This window comes from Pezoporus wallicus, unplaced genomic scaffold, assembly GCF_028554395.1.
Source record: "Pezoporus wallicus isolate ANWC-B61680 ecotype Strahan unplaced genomic scaffold, APGP_CSIRO_Pwel_v1 scaffold_6885, whole genome shotgun sequence".
NCBI classification, from domain to species: Eukaryota; Metazoa; Chordata; class Aves; order Psittaciformes; family Psittacidae; genus Pezoporus; species Pezoporus wallicus.
In genome coordinates this window covers 2,192,918-2,211,947 of record NW_026638858.1, presented here as the reverse complement: position 1 = coordinate 2,211,947, position 19,030 = coordinate 2,192,918, and the positions used below count along the sequence as shown (strand labels likewise).

The following is a 19,030-nucleotide window of genomic DNA, read 5'->3' as shown; positions in this document are numbered from 1 at the left end:
GTTTAGAAATTAAGTCTTAAATACATTTCTGCATTTTTAAAATGTAGCAAAATTGTGCTAATCCATCAAACCTGGAAAGTAAACTCACCAGTGAGTATGCTTACCTGGGACTGAGATTTGAGGCATGGTTACGTGTACATAAAATGTCTGGACAGTGCTTGATTACAGCTTTTATGTGTTACGAATTAATGATAATAGTAATAATATTATGGTGATAACTCATAATAGCTAATCATTTATAGAAAACAGAATCTGAGTGTAGACCAAAGCTAAAGATCTTGAGTAGTGATTTCTATTTTTACCATGCTGCCAGTACTTATAATCTAAGGTGTTAACAGTGATGTTTTGTAAGGACATTTGTTTTGTTTAAAATGTGATATTTAGCTTGATAATATCCCTTTAAAAGGCTTCTATCTTCCCAAGTTTGTGTGTTGCTGTTTGCTGTCGGCATATGAATGGTTTCCCAAAATGCCTCTAACATGCTAAATGTTATTGTTTGGGGAAAAAAAAAAAAAGTAATTCATAATCCCATTTTGATAATTCAGTGATGGATTATGAACTTGGATTGTCTTTTTCTTTTTAAACCATGTCTTACAAAACCCCACCCCCTCCATAGAACTGGGACTTCATGGCAAATATTGCTGTGACTTTATGATGGAAATTCAGATTATCAAGCTGTCCTTCAGTGCGATGAGGAATGTTGCAGGAGAAGCATAAAGTCTGATGGGAAGTATCATTTCTTCCCAGATAAACAAATTTGCCAGGCCTCTCTGAAGTGTTTGCTATAGCTGTTTACAAATCAAACACCAGTCTGAGTTTTCATGTTTCTCCTGGAGGTGTGTGTTCTGAAGCCTCCAAGTGAATGCTGAGCAGTTTAACCTTCCAGGTCAGGGCAGAAGACTCAATGCCCACTTTCCAACCCCTTTCTGCAATGGGTGGCTGCAACAGGGGTGTGCATTAGGCAGAGTCGGGTAAAGAGGAAGGAAAGAGGTTCTGACTGGTGTGTGCAGTAACGTGTGTGTATTGCCTACCACTCCGTATGTATCACACACCTGTTTTGAGTTTCATCTCTCTTCTGGGTTTGCATATGCGCACTTGGAGCTGAAAGAGGTGGTCCCATTCTTGGCACATCTCAATTTGTCTGTGGCTTCAGTGGTTCTTCTTCCCCTTCCTCACCTCCCTACAGCATCTTGCTTCTCTCACTGCAGGGCAATCAGAACAATCCCAGAGAGATGGCATTTCTCTCTTCTTTTTTTCTTGATGACTTTCTTTTTTTCTTTTTTCTTTTTTTTTTTTTTTGTTGTTGTGTTGTTTGGTTTATTTTTGTTTGGTTGGTTTTTGTTTGTTGCTTTTGTTTGGGTTTTTTCTTTGTTTTACTTTTCTTTCTGTTGTTTTCCTTTGCTGACACGTGGTTGGTTAATATGATGAAGCCTGTTATGACACTGTTGTTCTTGCTGCTGCCGCTGCTGCTGTTGTTGATTATGCTGTGTTCCCAGCTAACTGCATGTCTTTTTTTTTGTTTTTTGTTTGTTTTCGTTTCTTTGCAAAATCCCCCCCTCCCCACTACCCCTTCACCTCCATCTCTTGTGTCTCCTTGTGACATGGTGCATCTTTGTGACTCGAATGGATTTTATTCTGACTTTCTCTGCTCGCCCGCTCTATGCGTATTTCACTGTTTTTGATGTGCATGGACACCCTGCGTCTGTCTTGTAGCCTATCAGAAAGTTCTTCATCCCCCCTCAGACCTCCGACCTCCCTTTCTGTCCCCGACCCCAAGTCTCCTTGGACCCTGATGCTTGTAGGAACGCCTCCAGGCCTGGACATGTACTCCAACCAAAGCCAGCACTTCAGCCCAACCCAAAGACGCAGACTTTGCCATCCAAGAGCAAATTGGCCGAAAAACCACTCCAGTCTACTAAGTCAAACCCACTCCCTACCAGCAATACCAGCGCCCCCTCTTCCCAGAACACCCCTGTGCAGAATGCTCAGGGCCGCTCACCTGCTGCCGGCTTTAACCCACAGCTGGCTGTTCCTAAAGTTCAGACCAACCCTATGTCTCCTGTTAGATTGCTCCCTTCTAGTACTGACCCAAGCACCAAATCTATCCCCATCATACAGGTCACCCCTCACCCCTCTCCAAGGGGAAGTCCCCTCCCTACCCCCAAGGGGACACCTGTCCATACGCCAAAGGAGAGCCCAGCAGGCACACCCAATCCAACACCACCATCCAGCCCCAGCATTGGAGGAATGCCATGGAGGACACGGCTCAACTCAATCAAGAATAGTTTCCTGGGGTCTCCTCGCTTCCATCGCCGGAAATTGCAAGGTGAGTACTCACCCAAACACACAGGTGGTTCTGATTTGGGCAGACATTCGGCATCAAGTCTCTCTGTGGCTCTGCAAGTTTCATGTATTGGGGACTGAATAATACTGGCGTTGAAAATGAGAGTGATAGCATCAGCCAGCCCCAACCCAAGGCATGTGTAAGCAGGCTCTGTCATGCCATTGCATCTGCTCCAACACCATCTCCTGAGCCCTCTTCAAACTCTAGCCATACAGCTCGTACTATCCCTCTCGTGGTTCTTAGAACACAAGAAAATTTTATCTTCAGCTTCTCCGCTTGTTTTGTCAGTGAACCTAGAGTTCTGCCACTTCCCCTATGGCTGTGCTCTGCTGCCTCTCCTTAGCCACAGGCTGAGCCTTCTGCTGAAAAAGGATAGCCAGTGGCAATAGGATGAAATAGGTTCTTCTGAAGCACAGCTTGTTTGATCTTTGTTGATGCTTTTTTTACCTCCTTTGGTAATTGGTGTAAAAATCTCCTTAATTCATCACTGATCTTGTATCTGCTGGCCTCTTTCAGTTTTCAGAGTCTCTAGAGTGTTGAGATGTACAAAATTTTCTGCTTCAAGCTCCAGGTGGCTTTTTGTATTCAGGCGAAGGGCACCCAAAGTCACATGCATTATCCTCACATGTCACCAGCAGTTATCCTGACACCCTATGGTTTTTTACAGTGTACTGGGATGTGATCCCTTGGGAAAGGAGGATTACAGCCATGAAGAGTTGAATTTGAACTGTCATGGTCAGCGACGTTGTTTCTGAAATGGTCAGAGAACTGCAGAGAATTGCAGCAGTGACTGAGCTGCATCCAGCTAGGCTTTGAAGCACTTGTAAAGCGATCAGACTGTCATGGTGTTTGGGTCTGAACCAGAAACCATTGAAGCCAGTGCAGAATTACATAATGATATAAGGAAGGGTAGAGTGAGCCTTGAAAGGCAGCTCTTGATTAGATACAGTGATCCAAAGACATATGACAAATGTTTAAATGTCTGAACTAGTCTGCAGAGGCAGTAGGGAAATGCAAGAGGGTGTAATGTCAGAATTGTTTCATTGGTATACAAGCAGAAAATTGAAGGTGTACTGAATCATCCATTTCTTTTCTCCTTCCCTCTCTTTGGCTGTGTGTGCAGTACCTACACCAGAGGAGATGTCTAATTTAACCCCGGAATCATCCCCAGAGTAAGTACTTTGCCGTTACACTACTTTCTTTCTACCAAATACCAATGTCATTTCCTTGCCTGAATGTCATAGGGCGACATATTTCTGTTGCGGATCAGTGTCTGACTGTAATCTGTTGTCCTGTGAGAGGGATAGAGATGTGAAACTGTTCTGCCAAGGACCCAGGATAAGATCTGTACCTCAGTGGGGTCAACAGGTGATGAAACAATCTCCTAGTAATCACCTAATTTTCTCATAGCTTGCTGAATTTACTAAATATGTAACGTTCTTTCTCTCTTCTTTCATTTGGTTGTCAAGCAGATCACTCTTGAGGAGTGGAGAGGTTAATCAGTGGTTTATACTGGCACTAACTATACAGTAAAAGGTCTTCCTGTTAGTACAGGAGACTTTGTATCCTCAGGATAACATGCAGAAGCCTCTGCTAAGATATTTCAGAGGAATCTTTGGCTGCGATAGTAAATGCAGCGTTAATTCTAGGCAGCAGCACTGGGACATGCAGAAACTGCTTCATATTCACCAGACTCATTCCTAAAAGTCAGTGTGCATTTCAGCCTTTCATTGCACAAATGTGCGTCACTGCATAGCAGGTTTGGAAGTCCCTGCCAGAGAGTGCTGCTCCAAACACTTCCTAATACATGCAACAGATGCCAAATTATTCCTTTTTATTTTCACAGCTTGTGTTTGTGCACCCAGTGCCCATAGACGTACCCAGCCAACCAAGGCAATTTGGCCTTTTGTTAAAATACTTGTGTGAAATATTCATGAGTTGTAGATGGAAATTTCAGACCCAAAGTTTTACAATTGCCAACAATGGCATTGCCTTAACAATTTCCCCCAGACCTGGCATTTATCTGGTATAAGATAGGCACTCTTAGGCTGCATATCTAATGCTGCAGAATAGAGAGGGATAAAGACTTGAGGAGAGGGAGAAGTAGGGAATAGTAAATGTTAGCAAAAGAAATCAGTGAAGAAAAATGCAATAAATTGTATTTTCAACGCTTTGGAGCATTTACCAATAGAAATGCGTAAGTGAATTTCATAAAATTAATGCATCCTTATCAAAGAAATATATGATACTCTCATCTCAGATGTTTTCAAGGCCATTAAAGCAGAAAACCTTCAGAACTAAATTTCTCCTCTTCACGCATGTATGTTGGTGGAAGATTTGCTGTTAATTTATTGCCTTTTCTGCTTCCTACTCACTCTTTAAAAGCTGGTACAGAGAAGCAGTGCCTGTCATTTGAGGCAGTTTGGATGCAAGTCAAAGCCTAAGGCCTTTTTTTTCTCTTTCTGTGTAATTGCCAAATTAATGAGTTCAGTTGGGCTGCACCCTGCAGTAAACATAATAAAAGTCATAAAAAATAATGAACCGGATTATATTTTAACGATAGATGTTTTGTTGCTCAGTGCCCACTTCCACATGTCTTATTTTTAGTAGTACTTCCTTTCTTTCTGTAAGAAATAGGATATCCTTATCAAGAGCCGTATTGACCTCATGGGTTAAGCAATAAATAAGGTCCTTGCTCTGGTACAGCAATGGCTGCCATTCATTTAACAAACCTGATGATTAGGTAATACACTTTGACATGTCTGAGTAATACTATTCTTTCTCATATGAGAGAGTCCGAGAAAATGTGTTAGGGATGCCATTTAAAGAGACATAGCTCCAGCTGCTTTAAACCTGCAAAGCTCCATTTGCTTGAGTAGAAATGCTGTTATTTATGCCAAGCAGGTAAACCTCTGGAGGTTACAGATCCATGCACTCAGAGGCAGGTAGGGAAGACAGTGAGGCTCTCCAGAAGGTGATACAGTCAGACACTCTAAAAGAAGGAAAAGGAACAGCATTATAGCAGTGAGAAATTCAGTGTGAAGGAATAAAGCACCAGCCTCCATTTTCATGCTAATCTATTTGCTTTTTCATCAACTGGACACCTGATTAGATTCCCTGGAGTAATCTACATACTCAGTATCCCATACACCTCTCCTATCTCCCTCCCCCTTAGGAGGTTTGCCATGACAAGAGAAGATTGTTAATTTTAAGTACATTTTGTAGCCTGATCTTGTGAGATGCTAAAACATCTCATTCCAGGTGCTGAAGATCCTGGATTTATACACGTTTTAACCCAACTTAGCAGCAGTTAACACCTTTTAAGAGAAGAGAAATCTTTATTGTGTTGTTTTACTCCAAAGCAACTGCCTCCTCTTCTTCAGTTGTGCTTATACACCTGTTACCTAGGTGTATAAACACAGCTAGTTTTGCTAATTTGGGGGAGAAAAGCCATTGCATGTGTGCTATGTCATGATTCTGTTCATTCCAGAAACAGGAGAGGCTGCTGGCAAAATTATTTTGTGAATTCCAGTGATTTACATGTTGGAGCATAGCCCAGGATATCGGTGAATCTCCCAGAGTCAGTATTACTGGTGATAACCTTGCCAAAGAAAAGAGCCCAGCTGGACTCTGGAGACTCCAGACCAAGTTTCCAAGTGCTGAATGAGAGGAAACCTCCCTATCTTCTAGAGCCCTTTTAACCTGTGCTTTTTAAGAGACCTATAAATGAAGGGCCAGTAATGAAAATATAAAAATGAAAAGCCACATTTTAACATAGCAGACCTGCACTTAAATATGCCCACTTTTTTTAGGCCCAGCTTCCATACGTGACATACACTGCCCCTGGAGTCCTTATAGCCAGTCCTGGATCAGATTATGATACATACAAGCCTAAAACAACCAGCTGTTTTAGATGGATAACCAGGTGCTAATTTACTAATGAGCATAGACCCTTTAATGCAGGGAGCTATTGCCCCAGCTCTCCAGAGGCTTGCAGAGTTGTTGTGGTGTGTGTGAGACACATGAGCTAATTAGTATGTAATTTCCTTTCACACTCTAACCCTGGCTCCTTAACGACCCATTTAAATGAGAGGCCCTTTCTCTTTACTGCTCCCTATGCTAATCTCTGGTTCACTGGCTTGGTTACAGCTGCCTATGAATATCTTAGGGAGTGACAGTTTTCCAGCCTGCTTTAATTGAGTGGGGGGCACTCGTTTACCAAATTGCAAGTGAATCTTTCTGTACTCTTATTTTTGGTTGCCTGCAGTAAGTAGAAGCAAATGATTATTTACTCAGCTGAGTGGTTTTCCAGTTGTGGTCTTTCTGCTGTGTGCATGAAATGGGCAGTGAGATGACAGTTGTGTGATTCTTGGAGCATTCTGGAACTGGGGTTGAGTGCAAATTGCTGGATGCTGCTGAGGTCAAGCTTTGTTCTTTATCCCCAGGGTCTAGACTTCAAATTAGTTTCCTAGTCTGTTCCTCTCTTTCCTAGTCTCTGCCCTTCCTCATTCTGCATCAGTCTGAGTCTTTACTGCAGAAAGTGAATCTACTAATAACTCTCTCCAGCTGTTTATCACTGTGCTGGAAAGCTGATGTATACTAATCTTTTTGCAGATGGCTCTCCTTGTCTGGAGAAGTTGTCTCCTTCCACTGAGTGGTGAATGTCCGCCAAAACAAATAAAAACCTATTGTTTGCCATACTGCAAACTGCACTTGTCATGGCATTATAAAGTATCCTGTGGAGGAAAAAACCTGCAGTCTCTTAGTGGCAGGTCTTATAATTTCTGACATTTTCATGCTAAATTATTCCCTACTAGAATATGGCTGATTACAGTGGAATTTTCCCTGGGTTTAGGTTGGTCCAGCAATTCTTTGGCTGTATCTCATGGCTCACAGCAACTTTTCTCTGCTCAAAACCACATCTGTCAGAGTTTCTACCTTAAAGTTCTGGGTAGTACCCCCCAATAATGTTCATGTCCCTGCATTTTTCCGTTAGCCTATTTAACTTAAAAGGGAATGTCAACAAAGTGCATTGAGATGGTGAAACAAGAAGCAAAATCAAACATTTGCTGATATGATCAGTGTAAAAAAAAAACAGCATTTCATTTTATGATGAAAGCTCTATCTGGTGCTGAAAGGAACTGCAAAGTTGGGCTGCTGTCAGTGGAAAGCCTGAACTGTATTTTGTATGGTGTTAATATCTTCTCTCATAGTACTGAAAATTCATTCCTTTGGAGGGTGGCCAGAGTTCATTCATTATATAGACACCCTGAGTGGGACTAATGAATGGGACAGTCTTTGTCCTGCCCTCTGCGTAGGAATGGATTTCATTCACTGACAGATTGGAGGTCCACTGAAATCTACAGCTTTCTTTAAAAAGAAATTCTGTGATTGCACTATCATCAGCCCAATAGGACACCTTCAGAAAATGGACTATTCATGTCCTAGAACACAAGAGGGCTTGAAATTGGGTAGAAGAAACTTAAACCCCTGTTACCAGCATCCACATACTGCACAAGAAATGGAGAGATCCCTGGAGGCAAACCAGAAATGTGTCCCTGTCTTGTGTGCACTTTATATATGCAGTATTAATCGGTATATTGGCTCAATCAAAAGGGTTACCGTTGCTCCTGACTTGGCATTGTTGGGGACACATGCTGCCAGGCTAACACTATGTAGTCTTACCATTTTAAGAGTTTTTACTAAGTGAAATGTTCTAGATGTTCTCTGAGGCTGTTTCCCACTTGCTGGTAGTAATAGTATTGCATCTGGAGTATTACCAAAACTTCCTTGTGGGTTTTTTTAATATTTTGTTCTAGCTGGGGTATATGAGAAATAGTGCTTAATATGCTAAACCATCTATTTCTTTTCATCATGTCAGGCTTGCCAAAAAGTCCTGGTTTGGTAACTTCATCAACTTGGAGAAAGAAGAACAGATTTTTGTGGTCATTAAGGACAAACCGCTAAGCTCCATTAAGGCTGATATTGTCCACGCTTTCCTCTCGGTAAGTCACCCCAGCTGCCTCTTGGAGGCATTGCTCACTGATCAGTTCTAAGACTCCTTGTGCCATATGTTACTGGGTAGGGTCTCTGCTGCTTCAAATGCATACTTTGTGGATTTAATTTATATGGCCTGTTGAGTCAGACCTCTACTGGACTCTGTCTGAATTTCTAATAGATAATACTTGCCAAGATAAGAAAAGGTTTCAGCCTTCTTGGCAGCATCTCCAGGTTACCAGCTCTTGGAATATTGCTGCAGTTAGAGCACACAGCTGATGCAGTAGCAAGACAGTGATTTGCTGCTTTTGTCAAACTAACCAGTCTGTCTGGCAACAGACTGGGTCTCCTCAGCTGATTATGTCCTTCACCACTTTAGTCAGATAAAAATCCTGTCTCACGTCTGTATTTGTTACTTTAAATCTCCCCTTCCATGCTACATGGCAGAAAGAAGGGTAATCTCCTCTGATGGCCAGTGTATCAGTTGTTGCAGATGTAATGTATTTACAATCTAGGAAAGCAGAGGGAAATGGCAATTTTTTCCTTTATAAGTCTTTATTCTCACTATCTAGAAATACAAACGAAGAAAAAGTCAGCACAGTAAAGTTTGAAAGATTTTTCAATTCAAGGTAGTTAACAACATAATTAGAGTTTTTTTTTTCAATACAGTGAAGAGGAGACTTAATTTCTTCTATCATTTGTTCAATTTATATTGTTTTCCACAAATTACTGCACTTCTTTTTAGTCTCTATGAAGTTGCAATTAATTTCTTCCAAAAAAAAACACATAATCCTTTTAACTGTACAAGTGTACACAGAGCAAGTACAGTACATTAGCATGCATCAGACACTGGTATCCATCTCAGGCTGATTTCAAGCATCCGTGTTACTGTATCAGTAACGGCATTTAGCCATTTACATTCTTCTGGGTTTATATTGCGGTGTAGTGTGCATTACTGTTTATATTGGTGATCCTCTGCACACCCCACATGTGTGGCTTGAGATATGATGTAGTGATGTGCGCAAACTCTATGAATCATCTCTTATAGCCAACTTCAAAGTTAAACGCAGCCTGCTAAGTAAATCATTAAGGTCAGCTTCTCAGACAACATACCTTCATTTTCCCTCCTAGAAGGCAAGATTTCTAAGTGATTTGTGTTTGTTAGGTTGTTTTTTTAAATCTGGTCCTTTATAAAGCAATAAATAGAATGTGACTTTGTTAAATTTTGTCAGGAGCTGTAAATGATAACTCTTTGACAACTAGGCAGATTCATGAAATTCTAACCATGGGTCTGAAAATACAGATATTGAATGATACCAGAAAGTGTCTCCTAATTCTTTTTCATACTGATAGGAGTTGTGGTTTGGGTAAGTTATTTTCAGGCATGCTTTCCTTGTGGATATCCTAGGCTCTTGACTAAGTGTCTGCTCCATGTCCTGATGTCTATTTGATATCATAGAAACATCAAACAGTTGAGGTTGCAAAGGATTTAAGAAGGTCTTCTTCTCAAAACAGGGTCAGCTCCAAGATCAGACCAGGCTACTCAGGTGGTTTTTTTATATCCAGGGTTATATCCTACTGACTTTTCTGCCCCCTCCCTTAATATCAGTTTTTACTGAGCAAAAGGCATTTCTCAAAACTGATAGATGAGTAGGATAAGAAAGACTGAGTATATAAAGTTGTGTGATGTGTATATTTATAAGCATGCTGGGTATTCCACCAATATTCAACCTTTAAATTTAGGTCAGTCCTGTAAGGAGCAGTGCATTCTTCTGTGGTGCAGAGCAACCTATGCTCTTACTTATTTCACAAGAACACTCTGTACATTATAAATTCAAGTCCAGAAGCAAATCTAGCAAATCTTAGCTACTCTCTGTTGCTCTAAATTGAATTTTTCCATTTTGTTCCCTTTGTGCTCTGGTTCTACTGTTTCCTTCTACCAACCTGTTTCAGATTCCAAGCCTCAGTCACAGTGTCATCTCACAGACAAGTTTCCGTGCAGAATATAAGTCCACAGGAGGTCCTGCCGTCTTCCAGAAGCCAGTGAAGTTCCAGGTGGACATAACATACACAGAAGGGGGAGAGGCACAGAAGGAGAATGGGATCTATTCTGTCACTTTCACACTCTTATCAGGTAACCACAGCAAAGCTCTAAAATGGATGCATGCTGGCTTTGTCCTTGCTGATATAGACACCAGCAAAGAGACCTCTGCCAGGGGAAAGAATATACCTGTCTTGATCTTAGGAAAAAATTCAGACAGGGGCAAAGAGGACATCAGGAACAAAAATTATGTTGGTAGTGATGGAAATTCTGGGAGGGAAAGAGATTTCCAAAGAGGTGAAGTTGCCACCACCAGGATTAGGGATAAAATGGATTTGAAGTATCTCCCTGTACTGTCTCTTTGGTTCACTCAGAAGTCTGAATGTTTCAGTTGGCCACCGTGAGACCACTGGTTTCTCCTGACAGAAACATGCAATCACCTTTTTCTTCTGGATGGCCACACACACCCCACAGGGGTTGAAACCAACCAAAGGGTCAAGAAACAAGCAGACCCACCTTTTCTGTCTTTACAAAAGGAACCCAGAAGCCATCCTCCCTCCTGTTAAGTCCAGCACACCACAGTCCTCTTATTGATGTGGGGACTGCATAATAGTTCCTCAATGACATGCTTTTGGTTGAAGGACAGATATACTGTCAGTACACTCTTGGGGACAAGACTGAAGGGAAGATGCTTGTGATCCTTCCCCTCCAGCCCAGGTTGTATGAGGGTTCAGCTCCCACTCCTTTCACAGCCATTTGTGCCTCTTCTCTCCTCACAGGTCCAAGCCGTCGTTTTAAGAGGGTAGTAGAAACCATTCAGGCACAGTTGTTAAGCACACATGACCAGCCTTCAGTGCAGCAGTTATCAGGTAAGTAATTTCTACTGTTGAGCACCTTGCTTCAGCAGGGACAGGAAGGTAAAGTGCCTCTCAGTAACAGGAGGCTGAGGGTGGCCATCCCTCTGATTACAGCAAGGAACAAGCTCCTTTCAGACAGAGCAGTAACTCCCCACACCCATCCTACCCCTCCCTCTCTCATTCCCACTCCAATGCTCCCAGCACATTCCCCAAACAGCTTTTGCCCTCCTCCTGCCCAAAGAGCCATTTGCCCACTTCTCCATTAAAAGCTGCATCATCAATAGATTTTCCAGATTTTCTCCAGCTCCAAAATCTGCCAGAACAGGGACATGCTCTAGAAGATACCTGGTTTTCAAACCCTTCAGGCATGCTTTAGAAACTCCAACTTCAGAGGGTCCCAGCACAAAGTTGAGAGCTATTGGTAACTTTGTAATATGCTCAGAAGTTCCCAGTAGTGTAATCAAATTCTTGCCTCAGTATTGTGGTAGCACAAACCGTATATTAAGGTCTTGCAGAAGCTGTATTTTACCTGTTTTAAAAGTAAATTTCAATTCCTCATGGTGGTAAAGAAAATCTTACATGTGTGACCCTGTGAAATGACATCAATCTGAATATGCAGGCAGCCTGAATTGATAATAAACTGGTCTCATCCCACCATTATGTAACAAGTGTTCACTCTGAACTCTAGTGGTAACACAAACACACACAAAAAAATGGCAGTGTAACTCTTCTGTCCTTTAGAAGGACAGAACAAAGAAGAAGGTGAACATTGAAAACCTGAAGAAGCTTAGCTATTGGTAGTGCTTCAAGGAAGGAAAAATGAGGAAAAGCTGGAAGATACAAGAAAGAAATAGGAGCAAGGCAGAGAGCAAGGCTGCAGGAACACAAAGAGGCAGGAGGAGTGGGAAGAATTTGCCCATTATACGATGATGAAAAGCTAGTAACTAAATATTGTGCATAAGAGCCAAATTCTATGCTTGCTCTTTGTGTGAAGAAACCCAAGACAAAACTGGGGGAATGAAGTTTGCATTGCATCCTGCAGTTAAATCCCAGATGTCCTTGGCTCACTATACATATGGGTTACATACTTCTAATGTGGCTTTAACAGCTGAAGATAAAATAACTCCATCTAAAAGAGTGTATGATTATTAAATGCCAGAAAAGCATGCCCAGTTCAGGAAATATTACTTCCCACTTTGCTTTTGCCCTTCAGAACTGCCTGACCTTCTGTAGGCTATACTGCAAAGGTGCTTAGCCCATGGGTTATTCTGTTAGGGAGCAGGAAAGGTGAGGCTACTAGAACTGTAGTTGATTAGGGATTTTGCTCTCTGGAATTTTGAAATTAAATCAAACTCAAGGAAGAAGCCAGAATTTTCTGCCAGTCCTTCCTCTTGAGAAATGCTAGACCAAGAGGGTGTGAGAGGAGTTAGATAGAAATGCATCTTTCAAGTCGACTTTGTATTGCCCCTGCTGCATGTGTGATGTTTGAGCATTCCTTGTTTCTTAGGGAAAGAAGTGTACCCTTACTTTCTGGTGAGGAGAAAATTGTTAAAAAAGTAGACAACATGGTGATCTCTTTTAACTTTTTCACCCTAGTATGTGCTAGCTACTGAGACTCTCTAGGAAGACTTGGACCCTGTTGCACACTTGCACGTGAAGCAGAATGTCTTCCTAATAAAGTCTTGTTATAATAGGAATTAAAAAAACATTCCTCTGGCTGAGGCTCAGGGAGATGTTTAGGGCAAAGTATTCAATGAGAAATGTATCCAACTTACAATTTTGCACCATTTCTGGAATGGAGAAATCATACTATAAACACAGAATCTCCTTTTACTGCCTGAAGCTCCATGAGAGTGTGATGTTCTAGCAGGGAAAACCCAGCCTGATCTTTAGTGTCAGAGTGGAATGGAGAGCTCCACGTGGAGCAAAACCAAAATGAATGGTCTCTTAAAACTCCAAAATGAGAATTCCTTTGGTCAGGGAGTTATCCTGGCAAGACAGCTTGTAAGAGGCAGAGTGCCAAACTATCCTGTATCGTAACACCTTGCCTGATCAGTAAGTCAACCTGAAAATTTTAGGGTGGGACAGAGTACATGGAAAATCGAACAGGAAGGGGGAAAAAAGGATTGTTACAAGAAGAGACAACTTACACATCAAAGTAGGGAGGCCTTGTGGTTCACATCCCCAGCTAGTGAAAGACTAAGGGGAAATAAAGGGATACAGGGACAGCAACAGTTCACATGCACCACCTTGCTTACCTGAGTGGCTGTGGTTGGGAAGATGTGTGCATGAGATTCCTAGACATTACCACAGGATTACTCAGCATTTCTCACTAGAAAAAAGGCAAAGTCTTCTCTGTTTCTCTTCTTCTCCTATATCCCTAGCCATGAATGACTCATGGAATAGGGATTGTGGTGGTTGAACTCCTATTCATGTTCATGGTTCGAGAATACTCTGTAGGCAGTCCACTGCTGCAACAGAACAAGCTCACAGTTCACTTTGACTCTCCTCCATGGCGCTGAGGATACTGCTGGCTCTGACCAGCAATACTGGTCCAGCACCAGAGATTTTTTTTTCCTATCTCATTGTGGACAGACATACCCTCTGTCTTCCCTTTTAGTTGAGGTGGGATGATGAAAACCATTTCAGGTGGGACATTACAGGTGGGATGACGAAAACCATCTGTGAAAGGTGCATGCATGTAAAATGAGACCTGCAGAAAGGAAAGATGCAGTGAACACAGTATAAAGCAGAACAGCAAGGCCTAATAAATATATGGGACTTATAGTCATTCTCTCTCCTGCCCCTCTTTGATCTGTTATGCACCATGCCAGCCCACTAAGCCGGCTTGCCTGGGTTTCAGAACACACTTTCCTCTTTCTCATTTCCTCCAGCTCACAATGATGTTTGTAGATGTTGTGTTGCCCATGCATCTCTCTATGTGTGCACATGTGAGCCTGACATGTACCTGATGTAGGCAGATGTGTTTCTGTGTCACACTTGAGCACCTTATAATCTCCCTTCCTTCTGGATATCCCTCCATTCATTTCCATTTTTCTTTCCTAAAACTGGCTGTGCTTATTTCTTATGGCATACTCTGAAGCAGGAAAATAGCTTCCCTCCATTACCTGAATAAGTGTGTAAATAAATGAGATCTATTCCAAAATGTAGTACTTCTAAAATCCACTGTCCACTTGGCCAAATACTGTGCAACTTATCAGCCTTATACCTTAATGTTTTGGAACATTAAATTCTCTGTGGTATAACTGCTGAGATAATAACAGGTCTACAGAATCATGACTGGCATAGTACGATAGGGAGTAATTGGTTAATTTTTCTTCTCAATGAAAGAACTAGAGGCCATCATATTAAAGTAGTGGAAAGCCATGTACCAAAAAAGACATTGGAAGGCATATCTTCATGTCATGTAAGACCTCTGGAACTCTTCACTGAAGCAGGTTCTGAATGTGGGGAGCTTGCAGATGGCTCATCTTCCCCTGAGTACTTATTCACAGGGAGACTGTTCGACTCCCTGGAAGTGAAATTTTCATGAGAATTGCTAAACAGAAACCACAGCAGGTTCAGGAAATCTCTGACCTGAAAGTGGTGAGCAAGTGAGGCAGTGTTCTGTATGCTTGGCCTACTGTTACACTCCTACATGTCTGTGTATGGCTGCTGATGGAGACACAGCACTGGATAATTTTGGCCTTTGATCTGAACCAGAATAACTGCCCATGTGGTCTTGTTACTGGTATCACAAAACCCAGTGAGCCCAGCGAGTCCATGAAAGGACAGTCCCTTTTGGACCAAGAGTGAGCATAGCTTTCTCTGAGAACAGCTGGCCTTGTCTCTCATCTATGTATGGCCCCGTCCAGGAGCTTTATACTTAGAAATCTCTACTTGGGTAGTACCTGGGCAGGACTGCCCTTTGGTGGAATAAAAAGATCTCTATCCATGAAGGAAAATATCTCAGATTTGTGCCTTTGTTTCAGCCCAATACTCTTCATTAAATCATAACCTGTTTTCTTCCAGTGCCTTTGCACAAAAGAGTAATAGAAACAGCTGGTGAATAGGGACATGCAAAAGCCACCTGTGATCATTCACAGGTTATCAGTTTTTATTTCCTTAATATTTTCTTGCCTCTTTGGGCTTTGGTTTTAAGTGTGGGGTGCTGCATATTCTTTTTTTTTTTTTCCAATTTCCCAATATTCTGGGCAATCAGCAATACTGAAATAGCCTTTATAACTTCTTTGTAATAGGTTTTCTGTTTCTTTATTTATTGGCTTCATGTCAGATATTAACCATTCGCATCTTAAGGTTCAGAGCATCTCAGTGGTACTGCTGGAAATGCCTCTCATTAGCAGAAACAAGTGTTTAGAGACCATATCTATCTTCAAAATACAAGTTGTATTTTGAAAAGTACAAATTCTTGCTCATTGTATGCATCTTTTCTATATGCACCCAAGCTCTCTTACTGTGCTGGTGTACATCTCAAAAAGCAAAACATGTTCATGTGACTCAAAAAACTTCCAAGACTATTGATCTGTGAATTTGGGGTGTTCATCTTCATGGTTTACAAGAGCCATGGGTTGCTACAAAAATTAGCAAGAAAGTTAGAGTCCCCAAATGTGCAAAGGATTTTACCATCAAGACAGAAAAGGGAGTAAGGAGCAAGTGAAGTGTTTTGCAAGGTAAACTTTCTGCTGCAGACTCAAGACAAGGCTATACAAAGGCCTGCTCAAAATTAGAGCACAAGGCAGTTTATCCAGGGCTTATCCAGGTCCCAGCTTCATCTTATTTCCTGCAATCTTGTGCAATCCTTTATGTCTTACTGCTTTTGTAATACCTGGGGCAATTACTTCACCTTGCTATTATGGCTCCCACCTACAAGAGGCGGCATGTAATGCCTGGTTGGATTTACAGAGCACTGGGTTTTTGCTAAACAGCTTTAGTGTTATTACTGAACATTAAAATTAATGGAGTAGTCCTGAAATAAAGCATGTAGAAGAAAAAGTCCAAGCTCTCTAGAGTTTTGATAGGAGAACAGTGAATTTCAGATAAGCACCCAAACACTGGGGCATTCCAATCTGAATGACAACTGCCTTGGACGAAAGGAATTGGTGGGTCCCTTGACATCATCTCCCTCAACGGAAATGTTTACTGGGGACTATGAGCATCTGGCAGGAGATGCTCAGTACTTTCTGGTATCTAGCCATGGATTTTCAGATCTCACAAGAGCAGCTGTTCAAGTGAGATTTCTTAGGCTGGGACAAGTCATAGGTGTCATAAGCATCACAAACCGGGTAGCTTGATTGTGAAATTTATGTAGGATAGAAACAGAGAAATGCCAAAAAAAAAAAAAAAAAAGAAAACCAGGAAAGAAAATTGAGCAGAACATTAAAATTTTTAAATGGATTCAGATTGTTTGGCCTTTTGAAGGAAGGTCTTGTTTTAACCAGAGAATTTTTCATCTGTTAATGAACTGAACTGGGTGTCATTGGTCAAGTCCAAAGCATGACTGCCAACAATCTCTAAGAAATAAGGAACTGCCTTATCATCAGAAGGACTGAGATCTGACACTGCCACTATGCTTTAATTAAAAAATTAAACAGAATACATTAAAATGCAGTTACATGACCCATCAGTGCTTCTCCGACAGCTAGAAGCCTTTGGACCCTCACTTTGTTTCCCTCATGTAACACCTGGATCCCACAGTCACTGGGTTATGGTTTATTATCCAGGAGCAGATACTGGCTGCCAAGAATCTACGGATTTCTAATTAGGGTGAAAATTCTACTTCAAAATGATGAAATATTTTACCACAGAGTATTTACTAAAGCAGATGTTACAATATGATAGAAATGAAAGCAGTGCTAAAGTTATAGCAGAGAAGCTGAAGGCATGTTAATTCTGGTAGTCTTTCAAGTGATGCAATATGAACTACTGTTTCTGGCATGTTCATTTCTGATTTGCCTTAGGAACAGGGGGAAAACAACCTGATTATGTCTTGGAAGGATACTAAAAAATAAAATCCTGTACAGTTTCTGGGACTGGCCATGGCCATATAGAGAATGCCAATTATAGTTATGCATTAAAGTTTTAAGAAAGACAAATAAGAAGGTTTTTTTAGTCTTCCTTTGATATTTTCCATGGTCTTATGTTTCGAAAAAGGGCTTGTGTTTTTCCCGATCCATCTAAGCCACTTGTATAACCTGTAAATTTAGGTATTTAGCAACAAAACAGGGTACAGAGCTCAAGACATTATGCTGTCAAAAAGCTTGTGTTACAATCCTTTTTCCTGTTGTAGATCTGTCAATTTGTATTCTGATCATACAATTAATGTATGTAGCCTTGTTGCGCTATTAGCTTGAAATGAAATACTAAGAAGAGCTATGCTGACTGCAAGTGACTTAGAAAAAAGACAGTGTTCTGAACTATTAACTTCAGGAAATGTGGTTATTTTTAATTTGTTAAAATTAACAAGGAAACAGAAACCAGTTTCAGGAGACTCCTAGCAAACCAACCATAATGTTTACCTACTGTGACATTTTCCAAATGCTACTTTTTTGTTTCCAGATGGCTAGTTATGCTTGAGGGGAAAATTTCAGGTGTTGGAGGTGGGAGTCAGAAACAATCTTTCAGTCATATTTGAGACTTTCCTTGCTTTTATGTGTTTTTTTCAAATCATAAGTTCTGCTAATGATTGGGTGAATGCTTTGAGCTCTGCCACTACAGATCTGTATTACGCTGCATTACAAGAAGGTGTAGTTTACTCAGAGGCTGGACTGGAACGACAAAAACACATGAGATCACAAACTTCTTCAACTTATTAAAGAAAAATAATGATACAAACTCGTGACTGTGACTTCTAGTCATTGCCTCATAGGCAGCAGTAGGCAATTCGTAAACCTTTTAGGCATCTTAAGGGAGAAATGTATTTTGGGAGTGTAATCTGCCTTCACTCAGTCAGACTAGCCAAAGAATTTCAAAGGCAGGTGGACTCCTGGCCTCCCTGACACCTCTGATACCTTGTCGACTTCTTCAGTGCTCTCTTCTCCTTCACCTCCTTACTTTTTCCCCTTTTTCCTTCTCAGTCTTGTGCCTTTCTGAGAAACCTTCCATGGGTGTCATCTCCCACTGACCTCTGCCTTCCTCTAACCTTCCAAATGGAGAGTATATAGCTGCTGCTTAGATGCTTTGACCAGTATCACTGGACCGAGCACCTGCCCTTTCTACTCCATGCTTTCCTAGATGATCTGTGCAGCACACACGTGGCTGCATCAGAAGACATACACATCCATGCTCTTCTAGCATGGGTTCAGCTTACGGAAGCATACCCAGCACCCCTTCCCCCCTTTTTTGAAATTACTTTTCTCAGTTTTTAAGGGGAGGGATACCACGAAATTATTCATCCCTCTCTCCTGCAGACTTTTCAGCAGATAGGGAGTAGTTAAGAGCTGATTTTCAGCATATGTGTGCATGTTTCCAGGAAGCCCATTTCATGAAAACCCAAGTGTTCATCAAGAGGCCAGGCAAGAGGACATCTGAGACTGAACTGAGTGCTTTAACTGCTAGCCACTTGCTCAGCAGTGAGTGCTCTGCATTTCCCAGCACTCACGGATGCAATGACTTAGATCCCAAATGCAAGGGGATCCTGGCTGACAGCAGCAGATCTGGCTTGCTAGCAGGTTCCACATGAAAGTGTCCAGCTGGACTGGTCCTTTCTGCTTTAAAGCTGCCATGTAGAGCTCCTTCTGCTTATTGCTCCTGAGTAAAAAGCACTCAGTGTCT

The 19,030-nt window shown here is 41.5% G+C and overlaps 1 protein-coding gene across 13 annotated transcripts in view; it reads left to right on the top strand.

Moving 5' to 3' along the window:
* The window catches only part of BRSK2 (BR serine/threonine kinase 2), a 325,977-nt gene that overhangs the window by 291,329 nt on the left and 15,618 nt on the right, over nt 1-19,030 (top strand). For 11 of the 13 annotated variants that reach the window (XM_057412868.1, XM_057412864.1, XM_057412866.1 and 8 more), the window contains 5 exons: nt 2,119-2,326; nt 3,468-3,516; nt 8,226-8,349; nt 10,295-10,475; nt 11,162-11,251. In XM_057412868.1, coding sequence (XP_057268851.1) covers nt 2,119-2,326; nt 3,468-3,516; nt 8,226-8,349; nt 10,295-10,475; nt 11,162-11,251 — 652 coding nt within the window. Of the gene's footprint in view, nt 1-1,713; nt 2,327-3,467; nt 3,517-8,225; nt 8,350-10,294; nt 10,476-11,161; nt 11,252-19,030 lie in introns of all 13 variants that reach the window. The other 2 variants (XM_057412861.1, XM_057412862.1) reach the window with 1 other exon arrangement.